The sequence below is a fragment of the Phyllostomus hastatus genome, unplaced genomic scaffold (assembly GCF_019186645.2).
Source record: "Phyllostomus hastatus isolate PE091 unplaced genomic scaffold, TTU_PhHast_1.1 phas_contig_40, whole genome shotgun sequence".
Classification (NCBI taxonomy): domain Eukaryota; kingdom Metazoa; phylum Chordata; class Mammalia; order Chiroptera; family Phyllostomidae; genus Phyllostomus; species Phyllostomus hastatus.
Window position 1 is genome coordinate 16,243,610 of NW_025333872.1, and position 19,842 is coordinate 16,263,451.

At 36.9% G+C, this 19,842-nt stretch overlaps 1 protein-coding gene across 10 annotated transcripts in view; it reads left to right on the forward strand.

Annotated features, from left to right (window-relative positions):
- The first annotated feature begins 249 nt into the window (after positions 1-249).
- LOC123822047 (muscular LMNA interacting protein) overlaps positions 250-19,842 on the forward strand; it is a 232,971-nt gene continuing 213,378 nt past the window's right edge. For all 10 annotated transcript variants that reach the window (XM_045843875.1, XM_045843876.1, XM_045843877.1 and 7 more), the window contains exon 1: positions 250-412. In XM_045843875.1, coding sequence (XP_045699831.1) covers positions 350-412 — 63 coding nt within the window. In that variant the 5' untranslated portion in view covers positions 250-349. The remainder of the gene's footprint in view (positions 413-19,842) is intronic.

Below are 19,842 nucleotides of genomic sequence, written 5' to 3' on the forward strand. Positions count from 1 at the left end.
TCTGAATGAATTCTTTGATAGTTGCTGTTTGTCACACACATCTTACTTTGTTCAGGGAACCTAAGCTGGTGGAATATTTTTTTATTGGAGAACTTGCTTTAATATCTAGTGACATTTATCACGATCCGAGGCCAGCTGCCTGACTTCTCTTCCGTGCTCTATCTGTGGGGATTGAACATCTATAAATGGAAACACTAGCTAACCAGAAATTATCGTCAGGGAGTTCTGATAGTGTCCTGGGCTTTCACAACTTGGAATGTCCTGTAATATCTAACATGTAAGCACGTCAAATCATTTTCTAGACAGAATCTGCATCTCTCTTTTTCTGTGTCTCTCTCTCTCTTTCAACATGGAATTTGAAAAGCATGAAAAAGGAAGCTTATTAAATGAGAATTTAGAGGAGAAACTGACGGTAAGATTTGTGAGACTTAGCATATGTAGTTTTACAACATAACTGCCAGAGTGAAAAAGCAGTTGTCACAGATTAGAAAATTGTGTTAGCCAGTCTATAATTTCATGTTTCTCTGGTCAACAACCTTGAAGTTAAGAATTCCACGGGCTTTACTGAAAATAATGTCATTAATAAAAAATTGTCATTACTGGAATATGGACAAATTCAATTTGGTTACCTTCACTTTAAAAGCCAGAATGAATTTATTTTGAGCCCTGATGTGATTGCCTCAATATTGAAAACTTATTTTATTCATTGCTGTAAATCTTAGCAAAAGTTCAAAGTCTAATTTCTCTTGGAGATACTGGGAATATATGTCAAGGAAAATATATAAGTATTATAGAATATTCTAATGTTTTTTGGAATAAGTTAATGAACTTCTAATGTAAGGATAAAGTTTATAGAATGTTTTATTTTTTTTTTGCAATAGAAGTTTAAAAGTAACTTTACCTTGATGTTAAAATATTAAACATCAATGAAATATAGTGGTCACCTGTATTTTCTCCAACAGAAATATATTGTTGCCTTGAGTAGAATCATGGTTCACCTGATGGGTATAGGAGGCTAATTCTGTTTGTAAACTTATTGTGGCTACAGAGTTCATGTTAGAAAAGGACATGGTCACCTTTAATAGTAGTGCAAGTAGCAAAAAGTGAAATCATATAGACTATAAAAACATGGTTTCTTAAACACATGAGAATGCATTGCTCTGAATGTCTGAAGTTGAGATTTATGCATTATTAATGATCTTAATACTTGTATTATGAAAAAAAAGAACCATATTGGGTTTAACCTCCTAAAGTGTATTAGAATTTCAAAGTCTTGAAGAAATAAATTGGATAAAATATAACCTTTCCTTAAAGGATTCAGGTCATACTTTTGAACATCAATTGTGGACCTCATTTCTATGTGGCTGTCTAAACGTGTAATGGCCACAGACTATTGCTTTTTGACTGTTTTTAAAAACCATGTGTTATTGCAGAACTCACCAATGTTTTAACTCAGAAAGGTGTGGGTGAGAATTCTCACTTCACACTTCCAAATGTAGGACTACAGGTTTTGCTTAAGCTCTCTCAATCTTAGTTAATGTATTTATTTGTGAGCCAGGGAACAGTAATTCCTGATTTGAAGGCTGTACTGGGGATTAAAAAATTATAATGTATGTGAAATCCTTAGGCTGAAGCTGTGACTTGCAAACTGTTTTTGGCCTGACTTACTTTAAAAGCACATATCCAAAATTCATTAATATAGAAAGAGAGAGCTGAAATGAATTGCAAAGTACAAGAAAAATTCAGATATGCTAACCATAAAGACTTGCTTAGTGGTAATAAAACCTTTATGGAACCAGAATGAGAGAATAAATAAATATAGTAATAAAGAGCTGCTGTGTATTAGTGTGCAATGGCCCAGATCTTCCTGGCAATCTTTTACAGGAAGTCTTGCAAATAAACATAGTGGACATGGGGCAAGTGAACAAAACTGAAAATGATCATTTATTATTTGACATGATTTGGTGTATAAACATTTCACCTTCTGGAGGGTCAGGCTTTCCGCATGCCTGACTCTACCTTGAGCACCACCACCAATCTAGAAGTGAGAACCAAGAAAGCAGCACAGAATTTATTAACACTATCTGGGGGAGAGGCCTAGGGCTAGTTTCTGATTAACTTTCAGAACTCCCAGAAGATTAGAGGTAAATACGGGGCAGATCAGAAGGCACAAGTACGTCCCATCTGCCTTGAGAAGCGACAGTTCTCAGGGAGGCAGGGAACACCTTCAAGTTCAATATGTGGGGCAATTGCCTGAGCAGGCGAACAGAACCAGGTTCGTAATGCAAACACTTTTCAGGCACAGGAATTCTGATGACGCTGTTAGCTTTTGTTCAGTATTTCTATTTAAGAGAGCTGGAAAATAGATATTTTAGAAAGTTTTCAATAGAATTTATTTTAGTTAAACACTTTGGCTCTTTACATGAATAAACATTCTAAAAGTTCAGCTCATGGAGTATTGTATTCCTTGCTAATACCAATGTAACAAAGTATGACTGGCTAGATTGCTGAATACATTCTAAAATGTGGTTTTGTGGAGTTTGGTAAGTTCTTAAAATTATTAAATTTATTCATTATAAGTAGTAAAGTTTATAAAAATATACTTTTAAAGGGTAGAATATTATGCCATTAAAATATTTAAATATACATATATTATTATTGAGTTTTAATATGCATCTGGTTTAAAATTAAAGGATACTTAAGACCTTTAACATGAACAATATTATAGTATTACATATCACACAATTAAGCAATGTGCATGGTTGGCTTTATTTGAAAACAAAATTTTAAGGTAAGATTTATAGCAAGTAAGAAAACCAATAGTCAGCAGATTTTAAAAAATCATTACTTCATTCTATCCAAATACATAGACAAAAATAAAGTAGGTTTCTTTACTACATATCCACTATGAATTGTACTTTATATGGGTGAGTGAATTGCTACCTTTAGCTACTGATGTTTTTGCCCTGAATTTGTTGCTCTTTGATGATTAAAAGTAGATTCCTGGGTGCTTGACAATTGGAGGTGCCACTTTTACATCTATTCATCAATAATCAGAAAAAACAACAACCGTGATTCTCAACTCCTTCAAAATGTGCCAAATTTATCTAAAGTCCTCATACATTGGTGGATGTCATCCCAATTTTTCAAATGTGAAAAAGATAAATCAATTAGCATGGATTTAGAAGGACATTTCCATCCCTTGAAAAACCAGCATATTGAGCTGTGTTGAATACTTTAGTCAAAGCCTGATTCTGAAAAGTCAGATTACACTAAAAGTAATTTTTGTGGAGGAAGGAAGGGGGCTATTTTGTAACAATACAGTTCAGTTTTGTCGATTCCACAATAATTGGTGTTGGTGCTGAATGCATTTTTGTTTTTCCTGGTCAGACTTGAATAACCCTTGTATCCTGTTTCTCCCAAAATATGTTCCTTGGAACTCTGATTTTCCAAACTGCTCCATAGAAAGATGTTCTGGTCTAGTCTCAAGAACATTCACGGAACTCTGTGTAGGAAATCCACTATACAGTATATTTCCCTTTGGAGACTCATATTGCATTTTAAATATTTAAGGCCATGATACACTCTGGAGGTAAATCTAGTCTTTGTTAAACTCCTTATTATAGTGCATTATATATGTGTATGCAATGACAGTGAACATTTTAAGTAGTGTTCTTTGGAACACACTTTAAAATCTGTGTCAACATATTAATTGCCTAATTTTTTGTGAGTTGCAGTTTCAGATACGGCAATAAATTCAAGCTGGGAATCATATCTATAATATGAAGTTATTTTTGGAGGAATTTAAAAAATAAATACCTTTCTATTTAGTATGTTCTAATAAATAAGTAAAGTTAAGTCAAGGAATTCTGACTTCTATCCAAACCATTTTTCTTTTAGATTAAATACACCAACAAAGAATTTCACTTACATTTATCTTTACCTGAAATTTCTTAATGAAAAGAAACAATTCATATTTTAATATAGTAAAAATGATCATGTACCTCAGAGCATTCTGATGTAATGGTGGTTTCTCTAAAAGATGATAAGAACAAGCAGATCTCATGTATAAATATAGTAATTTCTATCATATTTGTAAAATTAAGGAACAATTCTATCTTGCCAAATAATAAATGTTCAATAAGTATCACAAATATAATGATAACAAGGGAATGTCATCCAACTGATTTTTTTTATTGAGATTTGATGTACACAGATCAACACAGCAATTTCTAAATGTCATAAATATTACTTTATTGAGTAAAAGTAACTATCTGAGCTTGAGAAAGAAATGATGTCATCTGACAGTTTTTTTTAAACAGGGTATATCTCATATTAGAAGCTGGAAACATTTTAAATAATATAATTTTTACGTTTTATATTTAAAATATTTTTAATTTACTTTGAATTTAATGGAGGAAGATATTGAATGGTATGTAAATTTGCTTATGATCTCACAAACAATCTTCTCGAGATCATGCTGCTTCATTTTTAATGCTACAATGAAAGAGAAAGAAATTGAAGAAATACTGTGGGCAGAATGTAAAAATACAGAAAATTATGCATCTTAAAATCCTGTGATAATTCAGTGAAGGGTAGCTCTTTAAATAAGGTTAAGTTAGTTATTAATTCATAGCTTAATTAATACAAATAAAATTGATTACTTACTAAGAAGAGATCGATTACAAACAAAAAACTTGGAACTGGCACTTTGGTTATAATTCCTGTGTTATTATTGGCAAATTTGAGTTTGCTGGAGAGCATCTTCAGAGATGCAACCTAGTATCTACTTGGTAGAAATGTCCTCAGAAAAAACAAAATGAGTCTTTCAAATCAATACACACTTCTGAATGCCTATTTGGAACAAGACAGAGCACTAAGCTCTGCACCATGCAGTGGAAACACACATGATAAAATCTTGGCCACCAAGGAGATTATTATGTTTTGATTACATTTAAGCAGATTATGAAAGAGTAATGGTAACTTTTAGTAGCTTGGGAATATTCTAAGCGGACAAAATGAATACATCTCAAATTTGTTTTTCTCACATGAATTTGCAACAGCAAGTCTATAGTCATCAGAATGTCCTAACAAAAGGAACCATTGTAAAGCATTGTATGCAGTAACATATTTGATTTCATCATAATGTTCACTGTTGGAGGAGGTCATCGAGAGGACATGACCACTGGTTCACCCACGAGTGGGACCCTGGGCAGTCAGAGGCTCCCCACCAACTGCTGTCCTTAGAATGTACATTTTCCCCACCATTTCCACAGTGGAAGCTGTTTTCAAAGACACAGCCACGAAATGTATTGTTGAGAACATCTGAATAGTTTAGGGTACTGGACCCAGTTAAAACCTCTATAGAAGCTTTGAAGATTCTGGTGGTCAGGTGCAGAGATCTTGTCCTGAGGACACCCAAGACGAGCTTCATATGTAAGTTCCTTTGTGTATTAAGCCTGCCAGCTACCAGTCTGTAGTGGCCTGCCTCTTATGTCTCAAGAACATTCTCCTTGCACTTCATGTAAAGGGGCCAGTTTCAAATTTCCCCCAGGAACCTCCCAATTTTTTGAACTAACATCTATGTCTATATTTATTTTTCTAACTGTATCTAACTATAATAATTGGTTACAGGCACTAGTAAGCACTGACATACCTGAAGAAAAAATTTATACTGCTGATATTTCTGATGTGTTATTGAGAGATTATTTTCAGCATGGCTTGAATGTTGTTTCTGATCTAGACATGATTCCTGAGAAGGTTATATAATAAAATAAGTGGTAAATTTAGGGTTGTAAATCTCTACAGGGAAGATGCTAGATCTCTGTATCCTTGTATCATAATTGATGGCCCTGGATCTGTACAAAACTCATTTTGGTAATGATCAAAATGAAGGAAAGATGAAAACAATGACATTTCCTTTTCTGTGGCATTTTATTATTTATTTTGGAAACTTCCTTTCATTCCTTTGTTACTTGTAAGAGTGGACCGATGACCATTGCTCTATTCTGAATTTTACTGATAAAGGTGCACTGAATGTCCATTTTGTCTGAGTGGTCATTCTGATGGTAGGGAATGTGAGTTCATTTGTCGCCAAATGTTAAGCCCCTTATGCTGCTGGCTCATGTTTGCTTTTATGGGTGACACTGTCATGGAGAATGGCAGGCATCTGGGCATCTTTAGGAATGCCGCTGGCCTCTCTAACACGTTTGTGGTGCTTCCGGTGTGTTCTACAGCTCTATCTGGCACTGCGCCCAGGATGGCCTATTCAGCAGCAGTATATTTTGAATTTATAATAATAAATTCCCTTTTCTCCATAGAGGTCCAGACCTCTGTAATAAGTTGACATTTAAAATAATCAGTGAAAATAATTACTGAAAAAAAAACCCCCCCAACAAACCAGATGGGAAGTGCAGTAATGAACAAAATTGTATGGTTAGTGCCTCAATGAGTATCTTTCAACTGGAAGACAAGTGGAGGAAATTCAGACGTAGGATTCTCTGAAGTTATGAACTTAGTGTTGCTTACGTGATTTTAGTAAGATTAATTTATTCCCATTTCTAAGGGAGATAAGAACTCTCTGAGAAGTAAATGAATTGGATACAGGGATCAGTCTGCACCTGGTGTTAGAAAGTTATAAGTATTCCAAAGAGTTGAGACATCCCTCAAGCATCATGAGTAATAAGATTCTGGTTTTACTGCAGCTGAAGATGTATGGTTGCAAAAAGTAGCCATGAATCTTGATCATTTGGCAGGTCAAAGTGAAAAACTAAATAATTGATTTCAAGTCTCTTTGCATAAGAAATAATCCCACCCTAACATCTTTCTGGCTTCCTCTCCATAGAGCCAGTAACACATAAATTTTAAAAAATACCTGAAGAATCTGTAGCATGAAATTCAAAAAAGGAGGAAGGAGATGAGGTGCCGTGATAATGGTGAACTATGAAGATCGACAGGAAATTACTAAGCAGTGGGAACTGAAATCGTAGTGGGCATAATTGCAGAATGTTGAGTTCTGCATCATGTAGAATGATAAATTGCAGAATGATGGGACTGGAGAAATGGTGAGTTAGGGAAGGTGAGTGCATGCAGGTGTTCTGAGTACCATCGTACACATCTATGAAAACTGTGTGTGTGTGTGTGTGTGTGTGTGTGTGTGTATGATGATGAGGACTTCATCTTGCCTAAAAGAGACCTTCTGTCTCTTCCTAAGTGCCGTCTAGTGTGGTGAAAAGCATGCTGAGTCTGACTTTAGGAGGCTGGTATTGGTGTTAAATTTGTGTTTGTGTGGCCTTTGACAAATCACTGAACTTTGGTTTTGTTATCTATGAAGTGAGGGGTTGGATTGGATTGGGAAAGATGGCTATGCTCTTTAGAATTTTGTCAGTCAGCAGAAAGTGTCCTGTGGCTGTGTACTTATTAAATCCTTTTCATCGTAAATAATTCCTGTTTATACAAACATTAGGAACCTTCCAGTAGTTAATATTTCTATGTCATCACTCACCAAATGTAAAATAAACATCCTTGTTATTATATTAAACCTTTTTTGTAGTATAGAAAGTACAGTTTAGTGCTCGTGAGTTGAATTGCATATATTTTCTATATTTTCCCTGAGAAACAACAATGATTTGAGAATTGAATCATGAGTGAAAATTATGGAATATGTGAAGAAAGTAGCCTCAATATTAATATTGAAATATTATCAAAGCAAAGCATTCTATTTTCTCATAATATTACATAAAACAAAGTGGATGCTGTGTTTTCATTAGGAATAAAAATGTAGAAAACATAAGATCGGCGTTTAGATGTTATTTCTAAAATGGTTTCTTTAGCTTTTATTCATTCCCTCTTGTAGTCCGCACTGCTCCCTGCGCTGTGCCTGACACAGATATCTTGGTGCCTTTGCAACTCTAATTTTAGTCCCTTTGCATTGCCGCAGGCTGGGGAAAAGGTGGGCTGTGTGGAAATGGCAAGATCCTAGCCACCATTTCTACTTCCCTTAGTCCTTTAAGAAAAATGAAGGCTGTGTTTGTTAGATCCTGGGGAGGGGAAGTGGAAGTAAAGTGAAACTGATAAGGATCCAGATTTCTACTTTATGGTTCAAATGAAGTTCTTGAAGCCATCCAGCCCTTTGAAAACCACTGCTGATTAAAGCAGTGTCTGCTGATAATGTAAGTCCGAGAGGTACTGTTTCAATGCATCTTTTGCTACAGCTCTGTGTGATGGTGAATAACAGAAGGGAGATGGATTGCAGGCTCTAACTGAGCTGAGTTTTCACAGTGACGTTTATAACACACTGTACGTGTGGTGAGGTATTTTCTAGATTCTCATTGTGGGAGTTACAATTACTTACATATCTAGTTGTTCTGTTCCAAGTATGGCTCCCCTCAGGGAATGACAAATAGACTGTTGTGTTAGTGATGTAATTGCTTAGAGAGTCATGGGCCTGATTTTGCTACATGAGCTTCATAAATGTTAAGGAAGTGATTTTTAAAAATAGTGAGAGGATGTCTGTGGTTTAATTGCTGGTCTTTCTCTTTTATTTATAACCTAAAAATTTCTCAAAAGGCCTTTCATCAATTTTCTTCTCAGTTAATGGGCATTTTCTTTGCATGTATAGCTTCTGTAGAAGATGTCACCCCCAGTTTGTTCTCCAAAAAAGGCCTCATGTCATTGTCAGAATGTAGCAATTCAGAGACCACCTCATGCTTTTAAATACTAACTTGATGACATTCATCCCAGGAGCAGATGAGAAAGCCCACAGGATTGCTTTCCTGAACCTGTTATAGTTTCTCTGGGATATCATGTCCTAGTGGGAGACTGAAGGAAGAAATTGTCAGTGTGAATTAATAAGCTTATCACAGAGAGTTCTTTTAGAATGTGTGAAGGAAATAAGGGAAATAGAATTTTTTCATTCCTATTTTGCTTTTCTAGTTGAGTTCAGCTTTTATTCTGGAAATTCCTGCATGTTTTATTGTTCTATCTGCTTCTGCCCATCCGTCCACCTGTCCGTCCATCCATCCATCCATCCATCCATTGATTCATTCATCCATCCATTCATCCATCCATCCACTCATCCATCCTGGGAGTCTTTTGGTTGCAGCTTGTTGGCCTTCTGGCTGCTTCTATTCTTTTGCATGGGGTGTGGGAGGAGAAAGGGAGTTGGTCTTAGAGATTTTCAATGAATTCTCTTCTTTGCAATCCTACCACAGTGCCATCCCCTATGGAATTTGCCTTTCTTGACTCTGGATGGCCCTGTTGGGTTTGGTAAAGCATTTATTATGGTCTCTTTCTGGCTGGAGCTCTGCTTTGTCTAGTGTTACACCTCCACCTCCTTTTTATCATCCAGAAATTTATAATATGCCTTTTCAAGCTGATGCACCTACCCTTCAATATCTCTTATTGTTGTGGCTATGTTCTTTTTTTAAATTCCTTAATTCTCATTTTAATGGGGTCAAGAGAAAGATATGAGAGAAACTCATGCATTCCATCAGCCATCTTGAACCAGAAACCTTTCAATTTATTTTTAAAGCTCTTCCTTGATGCTTTGTGTTTTCACTATGTGGTGAGTGTTATAGAACTTCCCTATTCTTTATTGAGAGATAAATACCATTATATGGAACTATTGCATAGGCTATGTTAAATGGCATGCCAAAAAATTCCTGAGCATACAACAGAAACAATTTTATGCCAATTTTAAAAATTTGGAAATTGAAAATAAAAAAAGTTATAGTTTTTACTCATCTTCTTTGTGCCAGAGTGATTTTGATAGTTAAATAAAAGAACTGTGGGGTGAGGGTTCAAATCTAGGCTCGAGTGCTCAAACTATATGAGCTACTGTTTCCTCATCTGTAAAATGGGATAAAGGCTTGCCTCCTAAGGCTGGTATATGGACTGAGGGACAAAATCTTTGAAAACTGCCTATGCATAGTATGCACACAGTATTCATTAGAGTAATGAGAGTAACAGTGGTGTATAGTCACTTCTTTTGCTTGGAGAAACCCTAGACTTGTGATTGGTGTTTGTTCACTTTAGATGATGTGTGCTTTCAAACTGACTATTAGACTTGAGGCAATGCTTGCTTTCCCACCACGAAGTGGGTCATCTTTAAAACTTTGTTAAGTTTTAATTTTATGTCTGTCTTGTGAAGACTGATAGAGACTTAAAAATAAGAGTGTTACAAATAACTATTCTAAGACTTCTGGTCAAGATGGAGGCATAGATAAACACAGCTCACCTCTTTGCACAACCACATCAAAATTACAACTAAACTATAGAACAGCCATTACTCAGAACCATCAGAAATTGAGTTCAATGGAAGTCCGACAACTATGGAACTAAATAAACTACATCCATTCAGACTGGTAGGAGACATGAAGACATGGAGATACATAATCTTGAACCAGGCTAGTCCCTACCCACATGTGGCAGATAAAAATCTGAGAGGCATATCTGGGAGTGAGGGGTCCTAGCCCCATACCTGGCCCACAGTCCAGGGTTCCAGTTCCAGAAAGTTAAGTCCTTATAACTTCTGGCTGTAAAAAGCAGCAGGGTTTGAGTCAGTTAAAGGATCTACTGGATTCTACTGGATTCCCAAGAAGTGCCTCTTAAAGGGCCTGCGCACAAACTTACTCAGACTCACTTCCTTTGAGCTTTGGCATTGGGGGCACAGCTTGAAAGGCACCCATGGCATACAGGGAGGAGCTGAAGTGTCTGGTATCAAGGCAAGAGCTGTGGGACAACTTTTGTCCAGAGAGAAAGGCAGGCAGAAGCCATTGTTCCTTTTCTGAGCCCTCTCCACACAGAAGCACAGAGCTGGCAGACTGGAGCCATATCTGAGACCCCATCAACCTTGCTTACAAGGTTTGCTTTGCTCTGGGGAATCCCTGAGGCTCTGCCCCACCCAATTTACAGCACATGTAAGCTGCTAATTATGACTTTTCCATATGAATGGCTGGATTAGGCTTAGGCTTGCCATCTTTCTAAATCCTCTCAGACAAACAACAGAACTCAGGGAGCCTCCAGCCCCCATAACAATGGCTAGGCCACCTAAGGCCTGGAACTAAGAGCAGCCAGATTTGGATCCCATTTTGAATATGCCTGGGAACCTCACAGCTCAGCACAAGTAGTAGCCATCTGCACATTGCTTTCTAGCTCATGCTGGGTGGCTAGGAGTGGAACACAGGTGGTGGCTGACCCTGGCCCATACCACCTGAAAATCCCCAGAGCCTGCACACCCAGTGGACAGTTATAGACCACGTTGGAATATCACCATCCTTCCCCTGCACAGTTGATTTTCCATGATGGTCAGTGGTCACAGACAGTCCTTGCAGCCAACTGGCTGGGCTAAATCCCTCTCATTGACTTGCCAACAGCAATCAAGGCTCAACTATAAGAGGAGGGTGTGCTCAGCCTACACAAAGGGCATACCTCAAGTACTCAGCTTGAATGATAGGGGAGGCTGTGCCATTGGGTCCTGTAGGATACCTACTATATTACGCTATGCTACCAAGACAGGGAGTCATAGTAGCTCTACCTAATACATAGAAACAAGCACAAGGAGGCTGACAAAATGAGGAAGCAAAGAAACATGGCCCAGAAAGAATAGATCAAAACTCCAGAAGAAACTGAACAAAATGGAAATGAGCAAATTATTAGATGCAAAATTCAAAACACTGGTTATAAGGATGCTCAAGGAACTCAGTGGGGATCTCAGCAGTATGAAAAAACCTAGGCATAAATGATGGATATACCAATGGAAATAAAGAACAATTTACAGGGAATCAACAGTAGGATGAATGAAGCCAAGAACTGAAGTAATGATATGGAACATAAGGAAGCAAAAAACACCCAATGAGAACAACAAGAAAAAAGAATCCACAAAACAAGATAGTATAAGCAGCCTTTGAGACAAGTTCAAGTGTTCCAACATTCACATTGTAGAGGTGCCAGAAAGAGTAGAGAAAGAGCAAGAAATTGGAAATCTGTTTAAAAAAATAATGAAAGAAAACTTCCCTAATTTGGTGAAAGAAATAGAATGCAAGTCAAGGAAGCACAGAGTCCCAAACAAGATGCATGCAAACAGGCTCATACCAAGACACATCATAAGTAAAATGCCAAAGGTTAAAGATAAAGAGAGAATCTTAAAAGCAGCAAGAGAAAAGCAGTTAGTTACCTATAGTTCCCATAATACTGTCAGGTGATTTCTCAAAAGAAACTTTGCAGGCTAGAAGGGACTGGCAAGAAGTATTCAAAGTCATGAAAAGCAGCGACCTATAGCCAAGATTGCTTTACCCAGCAAAGCTATCATTTATAATCAAAGGGCAGATAAAGAGCTTCTCAGACAAGAAAAAACTAAAGAGTTCATCATCACCAAACCACTATTTTATGAGATTTTAAAGGGCCTTATTTAAGAAAAAGGAGAAGAACAAAACTATGAACAATAAAAAAGCAATAAGTACATATCTATCAACTGAATCTAAAAAACAAGCTAAGCAAACAAGAGGAACAGAAACATAATCATGGATACGGAGATCATTTTAATGGCTGCCAGATGGGAGAGGGTGTGTGGGAGAAGGGGTGAGGAGGTCAGGGTATTAAAAAGTACAAATTGGTAGTCACAGAGTAGCCACGGAGGTGTAAAGTACAGTATAGGAAAGGGAGTAGCCTAAGAACTTAAATGCATGATACATGGGCATGAATAAAGGGATGGGGATTGCCTGAGTGATTGGGGTTTTGGCATAGGGGGAAAAGGGGAAAATATTGGGGCAAGTCTAACAGCATAACCAATAAAATATAGTTAAAGTGAAAAATGAAAATAAAACTGTTTGAAACATGGAGAATAATTATATTACATGAGTGCAAATACTATATAGAGATAGGACTAAATGGCTAAATTATGAGTTGTAATTAATTAGGACCATACCTAATAAATGGCTCATACAATTAAAAAATATAACCTAAACTGCTAGACTTATCAAGGCAGGGTATGTGAAGGAGGGGGAGGATCTAGGTAAGGAGAAGGAGGGTTGTGGGAGGAAGGCATCCTGTGTGTGTGTGTGTGTGTGTGTGTGTGTGTGTATGTGTGTGTGTGTGTGGTATCTGTGCGTAAAGTGTTCAAAAGAAGAACATAGCTATGGTTAGCAGCACTGATTTTAAAAAGTTTTAAATACAGAAACTGTTGTATGCAGTATATCATAAGTTATGTCTCTTACCTTTATTTGGAATTTTTCTTCCTGTATGTAAGATAATTTCTTGTGAAAGGAACAACTCCAACAGTTAGTTTTTTTATTTAAGTGTATTTCTATAAAACATGTAGTTTCATATACTTCAAGAAGAATTGTAAATTATTACAACTTTTCTGGAGCACAATATGCATTGAGGCCAGGTAATTTTACTCTAGGGTTTGTTTGAAGTGAAGAAATATACAAATATTCAGTTATAATGATGTTCATTACAACGCTTTTTATAAAATATTATTCATAGCCCTGGCTCGTGTGGCTCAGTGGATTGAGCACTGGCCTGAGAACCGAAAGGCTGCTGGTTTGATTCCCCATCAGTGTACATGCCTGCGGTGCAGGCCAGGTTCCCAGTTGGGGGCATCTGGTAGGCAACTGATCAGTGTTTCTCTCACACATTGGTGTTTTACTCCCTCTCTTTCTCTCTTTCTTCCCCTCTCTATAAAAATAAATAAATGAAGTCTTTTTTAAAAAAAGACACTTTTCATAAGTAAAAATAATGGGCACAGTAGGGAAATTACTGATCTACAATAACATACAAGGAAATTTAAGGGCAGCCATATAGTGAATAATATATTCCATTTTTTTCCCATGAAAATACAGATGTTATGCAAAGAGGAATGATTCTTATATGAACCCTCTATGTTGGCAGAACATCGACATGCAAATCAGTGAATATATTTGTGCAGCACATCTCTCAAGCTAAATTGCTGAATCTTTTGTTAAAAAGGTTTTATTTATTCATTTTTATAGAGAGGGGAGGGAGGAAGCAGGAGAGATAGACAAACATCAGTGTGTGAAAGAAACATCAGTCTTCTCGTATGCACCTTGACTGGCCACTGAACTCACAATTTAGGCATGTGCCCTGTCCAGGAAATGACCTGGTGACCTTTTACTTTGTGGAATGATGTCCAACCAAATAAGCCACAATGGTAAGGGCTAAACCATAGAATCTTTATAGTCCAAATAAAAGCAAAATTACCACGGGTTGAATTGTGTTTTTAGGTTTACTCATATTTCAAACAACTCATAATGACTTTTCTTCATAATAACTTCAACTTTTTGTGATCATGACAAATTGATGAGGTTTTATGAGAGAAGAATACAAAGTAAGCGGATATTTGGGGCTTCATTCTTCATCTGAGAGCAGATTTATAGATACCTTTACTGCTTTCATCCTTTTGCCTAAACAGCTTTGACAACCAGCAGATATCAAATTCTTCAAGGTCAGGAACTTAATTTTCCTAGCACCTAGTGCTGTGTCTGATACATGGCAAGCGGTACTCAATAAGCCTTGGTTAAGCAGCATAGGTGTGACTTTTACCTATTCCTCTGTGTGTGCATGTGGACTCCTAACCAAGCATAAACTGAATTCACCTTAAGTTTCAGCTACACCTGGAAGGCTGATAGTTCGATAATTTCAAAGGATTGTTTTTAAGTGGCATTATGAGCCTCCCAGACAGAGACTCATCCCCAGGTTCTGAGGGAAAAGAACAGATGAGATACTTACATTGTTCGTTCAGAGAAAATGAGAGACCCTGAGTATGGCAGGCTGCCTCTCCTTCTGATTGACTTCTAACTCAACCTCATCAGTTTTGCTTGTGAGTGAAAATGGAAGGAGTTCCCTTCCATAAAATCTTTGAGCAATGTGAAAAGCACTGAATGCCACATGCTTGGTGCTAGCAGCTTCAACAAAGGTGTCAGCATCCAACAAAGAGCCCTGGACACCTTGGCATGGCCTTTGGCAGGCAGCCATGGTGTAGGTGGCAGAACTGCAGATTGGTGTTGACAGTAGCAAGGCAAAATGTGACAGGAGGAAAGTGGCAGACTCCAAACCTATGAGCCAAAGTACTAGTTCACAGAACAATGAAATGATTTTAAGGTTATGAAACTTTCTGGTAGTGGGTAGAGGTACAGCTGTAGAGATTTTAAGTACCATTTTTAGTGATTAATTTTACCTTGTTTTTGCTCCAAAAATAGATATATTTACAATTTACTTGTGGAAGTTAAGCACTATAAAAAATGGCATTTAGTATTAGATATTTTCAGCTATCAGGAAACTGCCACTAGCAGTTATAATTAATGAGGTATTAAGGAAATCAATAAAATCTGCATTACTTTTGAGGGTTTTTATGTTTATTTTTGAATTTATATTTTGCTTAGGTTCTTTTCCTTAACTTATCAAATTTCAATGCTGAGAGGTAGATTCTTCTCTGTCATACACAGCAATAACAACTGTAGAGTAGAAATGAAGTAGAACAGAGAACTTGAGATATTTGAGATGTTTGTGCATTTGGTTTTGGTTTGTTTTTATAATACTTAAGATGTAAGAGTGATTTTTTGGTTCCTGCATGTACACTAGTCCCTGCTTGCTTATTTGTGGGTTTGCTTTCCATGGTTTCAGTTTCTCCCAGTCAACCATAGTTCGACATGCTAACCATACTGAATAGTATGATGAAATTTCATGCCGTCCCTTGCGAGAGATGGATTATCCCTTTGTCCAGCATCTCCATGCTGCAGACACTCTGCATCGGTAGTCCCTTAGCAGCACTTCTCGGGTGTCAGATGGACTGTAGTAATATTGCAGTGTTTGTGTTCAAGTCACCCCGATTTTACTTAAAAGTGACCCCAAAGTGCAAGAGTAGTAATGCTGGTGACTTGGATATGCCAAAGAGACGCTAGAAAGTGTGTCCTTTAAGTAAAAAAGGTGAGTACAGTACAATAAGATATTTGAGAAAGACAATCTTCACATAATTTGTATTGCAATATATTGTTATAATTGTTCTATTTCATTAGCAGTTATTGTTGTTAATCTCCTACTGTGTCTAATACAAATTAAACTTTACCACAGGTATGCACGTATAAGAAAAAGCATAGTATATATAGGGCTTGTTACTTCCTGAGTTTCTGGTACCCACTGTTGGAACTGGAACATGTGCCCCTCAGATAAGGGTGGACCTGCTGATAAAAAAAAAATTGAGCCAGAAATCTGAGTTTCCTCCAATTTTTAATTAATATAATTCTATACACTTTTTTGGGGAGGGTAGAGCTTAAATTCTTGTAAGTTCTCACCGGCAAGACATCATGCCTAGATTTCCTGTTTCATCTGCAGAAAGAGGCAAGTTCAAAACATTTCTGGAGTCTTTACCATGGAAAAGAACCCTTGTTTGGGTATTTGTAATTATTGAAGTTGTACTTTTAAACACATAGATCTGTGGATAGTAAGAGAGCCATATTATGGAGACCCCAAAATTGAAGTTCACAGGAATGGAAAATATAGAATAAGTATTGCACAAAGATGAAAATAATTAAAAAAGAAATAGTTTGTTAATTTTAAAAACTCCAGTTTTATTTTCAGAATATTTGAGTTGGTTTAGGGACAAAGGAATCACATCATGGTGAAAACAGGCTCGATGGTTGTGCTGGGCATAGTTCCGGCTCCCACCACTCACCCACCAGCTTTGTGATCTTGGCAAGTTTATCAGCTCCTCTAATCATCAGAATCCTTGTCTGTGAAATGAAGATAAATGCTGCCCACATCAAACAATTATTGTGAGAAACAACACAAGTCAACTTCTTGACAATTTACTTCCCTGTAATTTCAGCCAGTCACCAAAGTGTGAATGGGGAGATTGTTAGGTCAATTCACCTGTATTTGTAGAAAAGTCTAAAAAGCCATCACAAGCAGACCTAACTATATTGCCTTAACTTTGGAAAAATTAATTTTTCTCTTACACACCAGCCCTGAGAAGTTCCAGGCCATCCATGGAAGAAGGGATGAAGAAAGTGGGGTCTCAAATACGTTCTACAAAGTAGAAACCAATTCTTTGTTATGGAGGCGTTAGGGATGGAGAGAAACACACACTCCTTCTTGGGAACTTGTGGACAATGCCAGGACTTAAAAAATTGTTCCTTCAAGAGAGTAGAAAAGTGATTCCCAGGGCTGAGGGTGGGGCAAACAGGGAGAGTTTGGTAGAAGGGTACAAACTTTGTTATAAGATGAATAAGGTGTGAGAATTTGATGAATAACATGATGACTAGAGTTGATAACATTATATTGTATATTTGAAATTTGCTCAGACAGTAGAACTTAAATGTTGCCTTGCACACACACAAAAACATAAATATGTAAGATAATGGATGTGTTAACTCAGTGGGGGAAATCCTTTCAAAATGTGTATATATAGCAAATACATATTTGATATGTAGATTTTAAATATCTTACAATTTTATTTGTCAATTATACCTCAATAAAGTTGGAAAACTGTTCCTTTAATATTACCTTTGGAGAGTCATAGTAAGTGTTCCTGATATTTATTGATCTCATCCTTGGTTGACATAGGTTATAAGTAATCAGAGTTCATGCACTCAGAGGGGGTTTTCTAATAGGTATCATTTTTTCCCATGTCATGTTCTGTTTTTATTTCAATTTGATTGATAATTTTAGTGTGTGCTCTGCAAAGAATTGGTGATAATATTCACAATGTTTCTATTATCTTAAGAGCTGGGGGCATGTCAGACAGCTGTAGCTCCACTAGCCCGGATTCCACATGCTTGGTGTCTGAAACCTTGCCACTGTCCCAAGGCTTTCCCAGATTGCCTCTGTGACCAAGATGGTTAAGTGGGCCCCTATAGAGGATTCCTTCTCAAAGGACATTTGTAAGCAACTAAGCCCAAGGAAATGCTTTTGTATGTGTGCGTATGTGTGTGAGTGTGTGAGAGCCAGTGAGAGAGAGACTTAAAAACTGAAAACATGGTGAAAGAGGTTTTAATAGGTGCCTCCACACAGTTATATTGCTCTCCATCATAATTTTGGATAAAGGTAATGTTGCTGTGAAATGGAAATGTCTATTAAAGGGGGAGGTGGAGCCTGTTAGTCCTTGGGAGGCTTTGAAGACATTTATTAGACGTTTTGAGAAAGTAAAAGTCAGGAGCCAGGGTACATTTTGATAGGGGAAAGACCATTCTGAAAAAGAGATTGATGGAAATCACAAGGGAGAGCTGTGGGTGATGATCAAAACAGCTGACAGTGCTGAGTGCCTAAAATGTTGTGTGGGGTTCCAAAGTGCAGTCACGGCTCTGAGGCCTCGCAGCGGTGGAGATGTCTTTGGCAGCTTTTAGTGAACCTCAGTTTGCTTTTTTAAAGTATTGTTACTAAAATCTACTGATAATACAGTAAAAGTAGGGCAAAAGTAGGTTTACAGTTGACAGTACACAGAACTGAGTTAATTATTGAATTATTTATTATTATATTTCCATGTGAATAACTGCAATGTACTTTTGCCCACACCTGTACTTTCATGATTTAATGTGAAATTAAATAATAACAACACCTAGACAAATGCGTAATGGTGTTCAGAGAGTGCTTGTTCATACCTCTCCTTACTTCCCTTCTCTTTAGTCTTCTCCCGAAAGTCAGGTCTGGTGCAAACGTGGCAGGAGCATTCATGAAACCACCAGTGTGAAAGGACATAACAGACCATCGAATACGCCCTCTGATAACGCACCAGTAGACATTTGCTCTTTGACATGACTTTAGCCTAAGTTAAGGTAATCAGTCTCATAGTGAGGTTTTCTCTTGTGTATGGACAGAAGAATGGAAGCTCCTTGAAAAGAGGTCATCGAAGGAGGAGAGTGCAGATCTCAGACACGCCTGGTCCCTCACGGAGGCCGCCATGAGACTGGGTGACGCCACGAATGCCTTGTGGGTCACTGCTGGTCTGTGTCAGGCCATGCTGCCCATAGAGTAAATAAAAAAGAGAACAGTGTAGTCTCCATAAAGTAATTTATGTGTATTCCATTTTTGAAATTACTCTCTCAACTTTTTGGTTTAAATTATTTTTTTTACTTATGAAATCATAATGAATCCTTAAAAAGCAATTATTGATCCATGAATTCTAAAAGTATGAAAAACCACTCTTTCTGACATTTCAGTCTCTGTTTTCAGATATCCTTAGTAAGGTATTGAGGGCATTTTTTTGTCATTAGCAAACTGTAGCTTCTTAGCTACAGTTTTATATAAACAGTGCTGTATCTCATTTTCTTTTGCTTCTTTCAGAATCCTAATTTTCTCCTCTAGCAAACATATCAGTTTTTCCTATATACAGATACTTAATTAATTTTTTTCTATTTTATCATTTTTTTTCATGTGTAAGTAGGCACAGTTACTCTTCATACTAAGAAATTAGATTCAAAACTTAACAAAGGTTTTGAGCACATATCATAAGCACAGGCCTTGGGATTTTTACATGTATTGTCTCATTTTTATATAACCACAACTTTGCTTTATTTTCCCCAAGAATCTGATAGTTCTTTTCTCTTATGGAATCAGATATGGTGTGGGTGATAACTGAGAAATTGTAATACATTAGATGTTCATAATGTTATTTTGGAGGGGTTTTTATTAAGGAAACCTGATTAAAGTTAAGATGGGTATTTTATTAGTGCTCACCTCAAAGAGAATCTAAAAAAGACCACAGTTCTATCATATAAGTTGATAGAAGTAGAATTATTACTGGAAAATTTATCTCTGGTTGAAGTGGAAGATACATAAAAATAAAAAAATCTATAAAATTTATTTAAATAATTTTCTAACATTGATGTT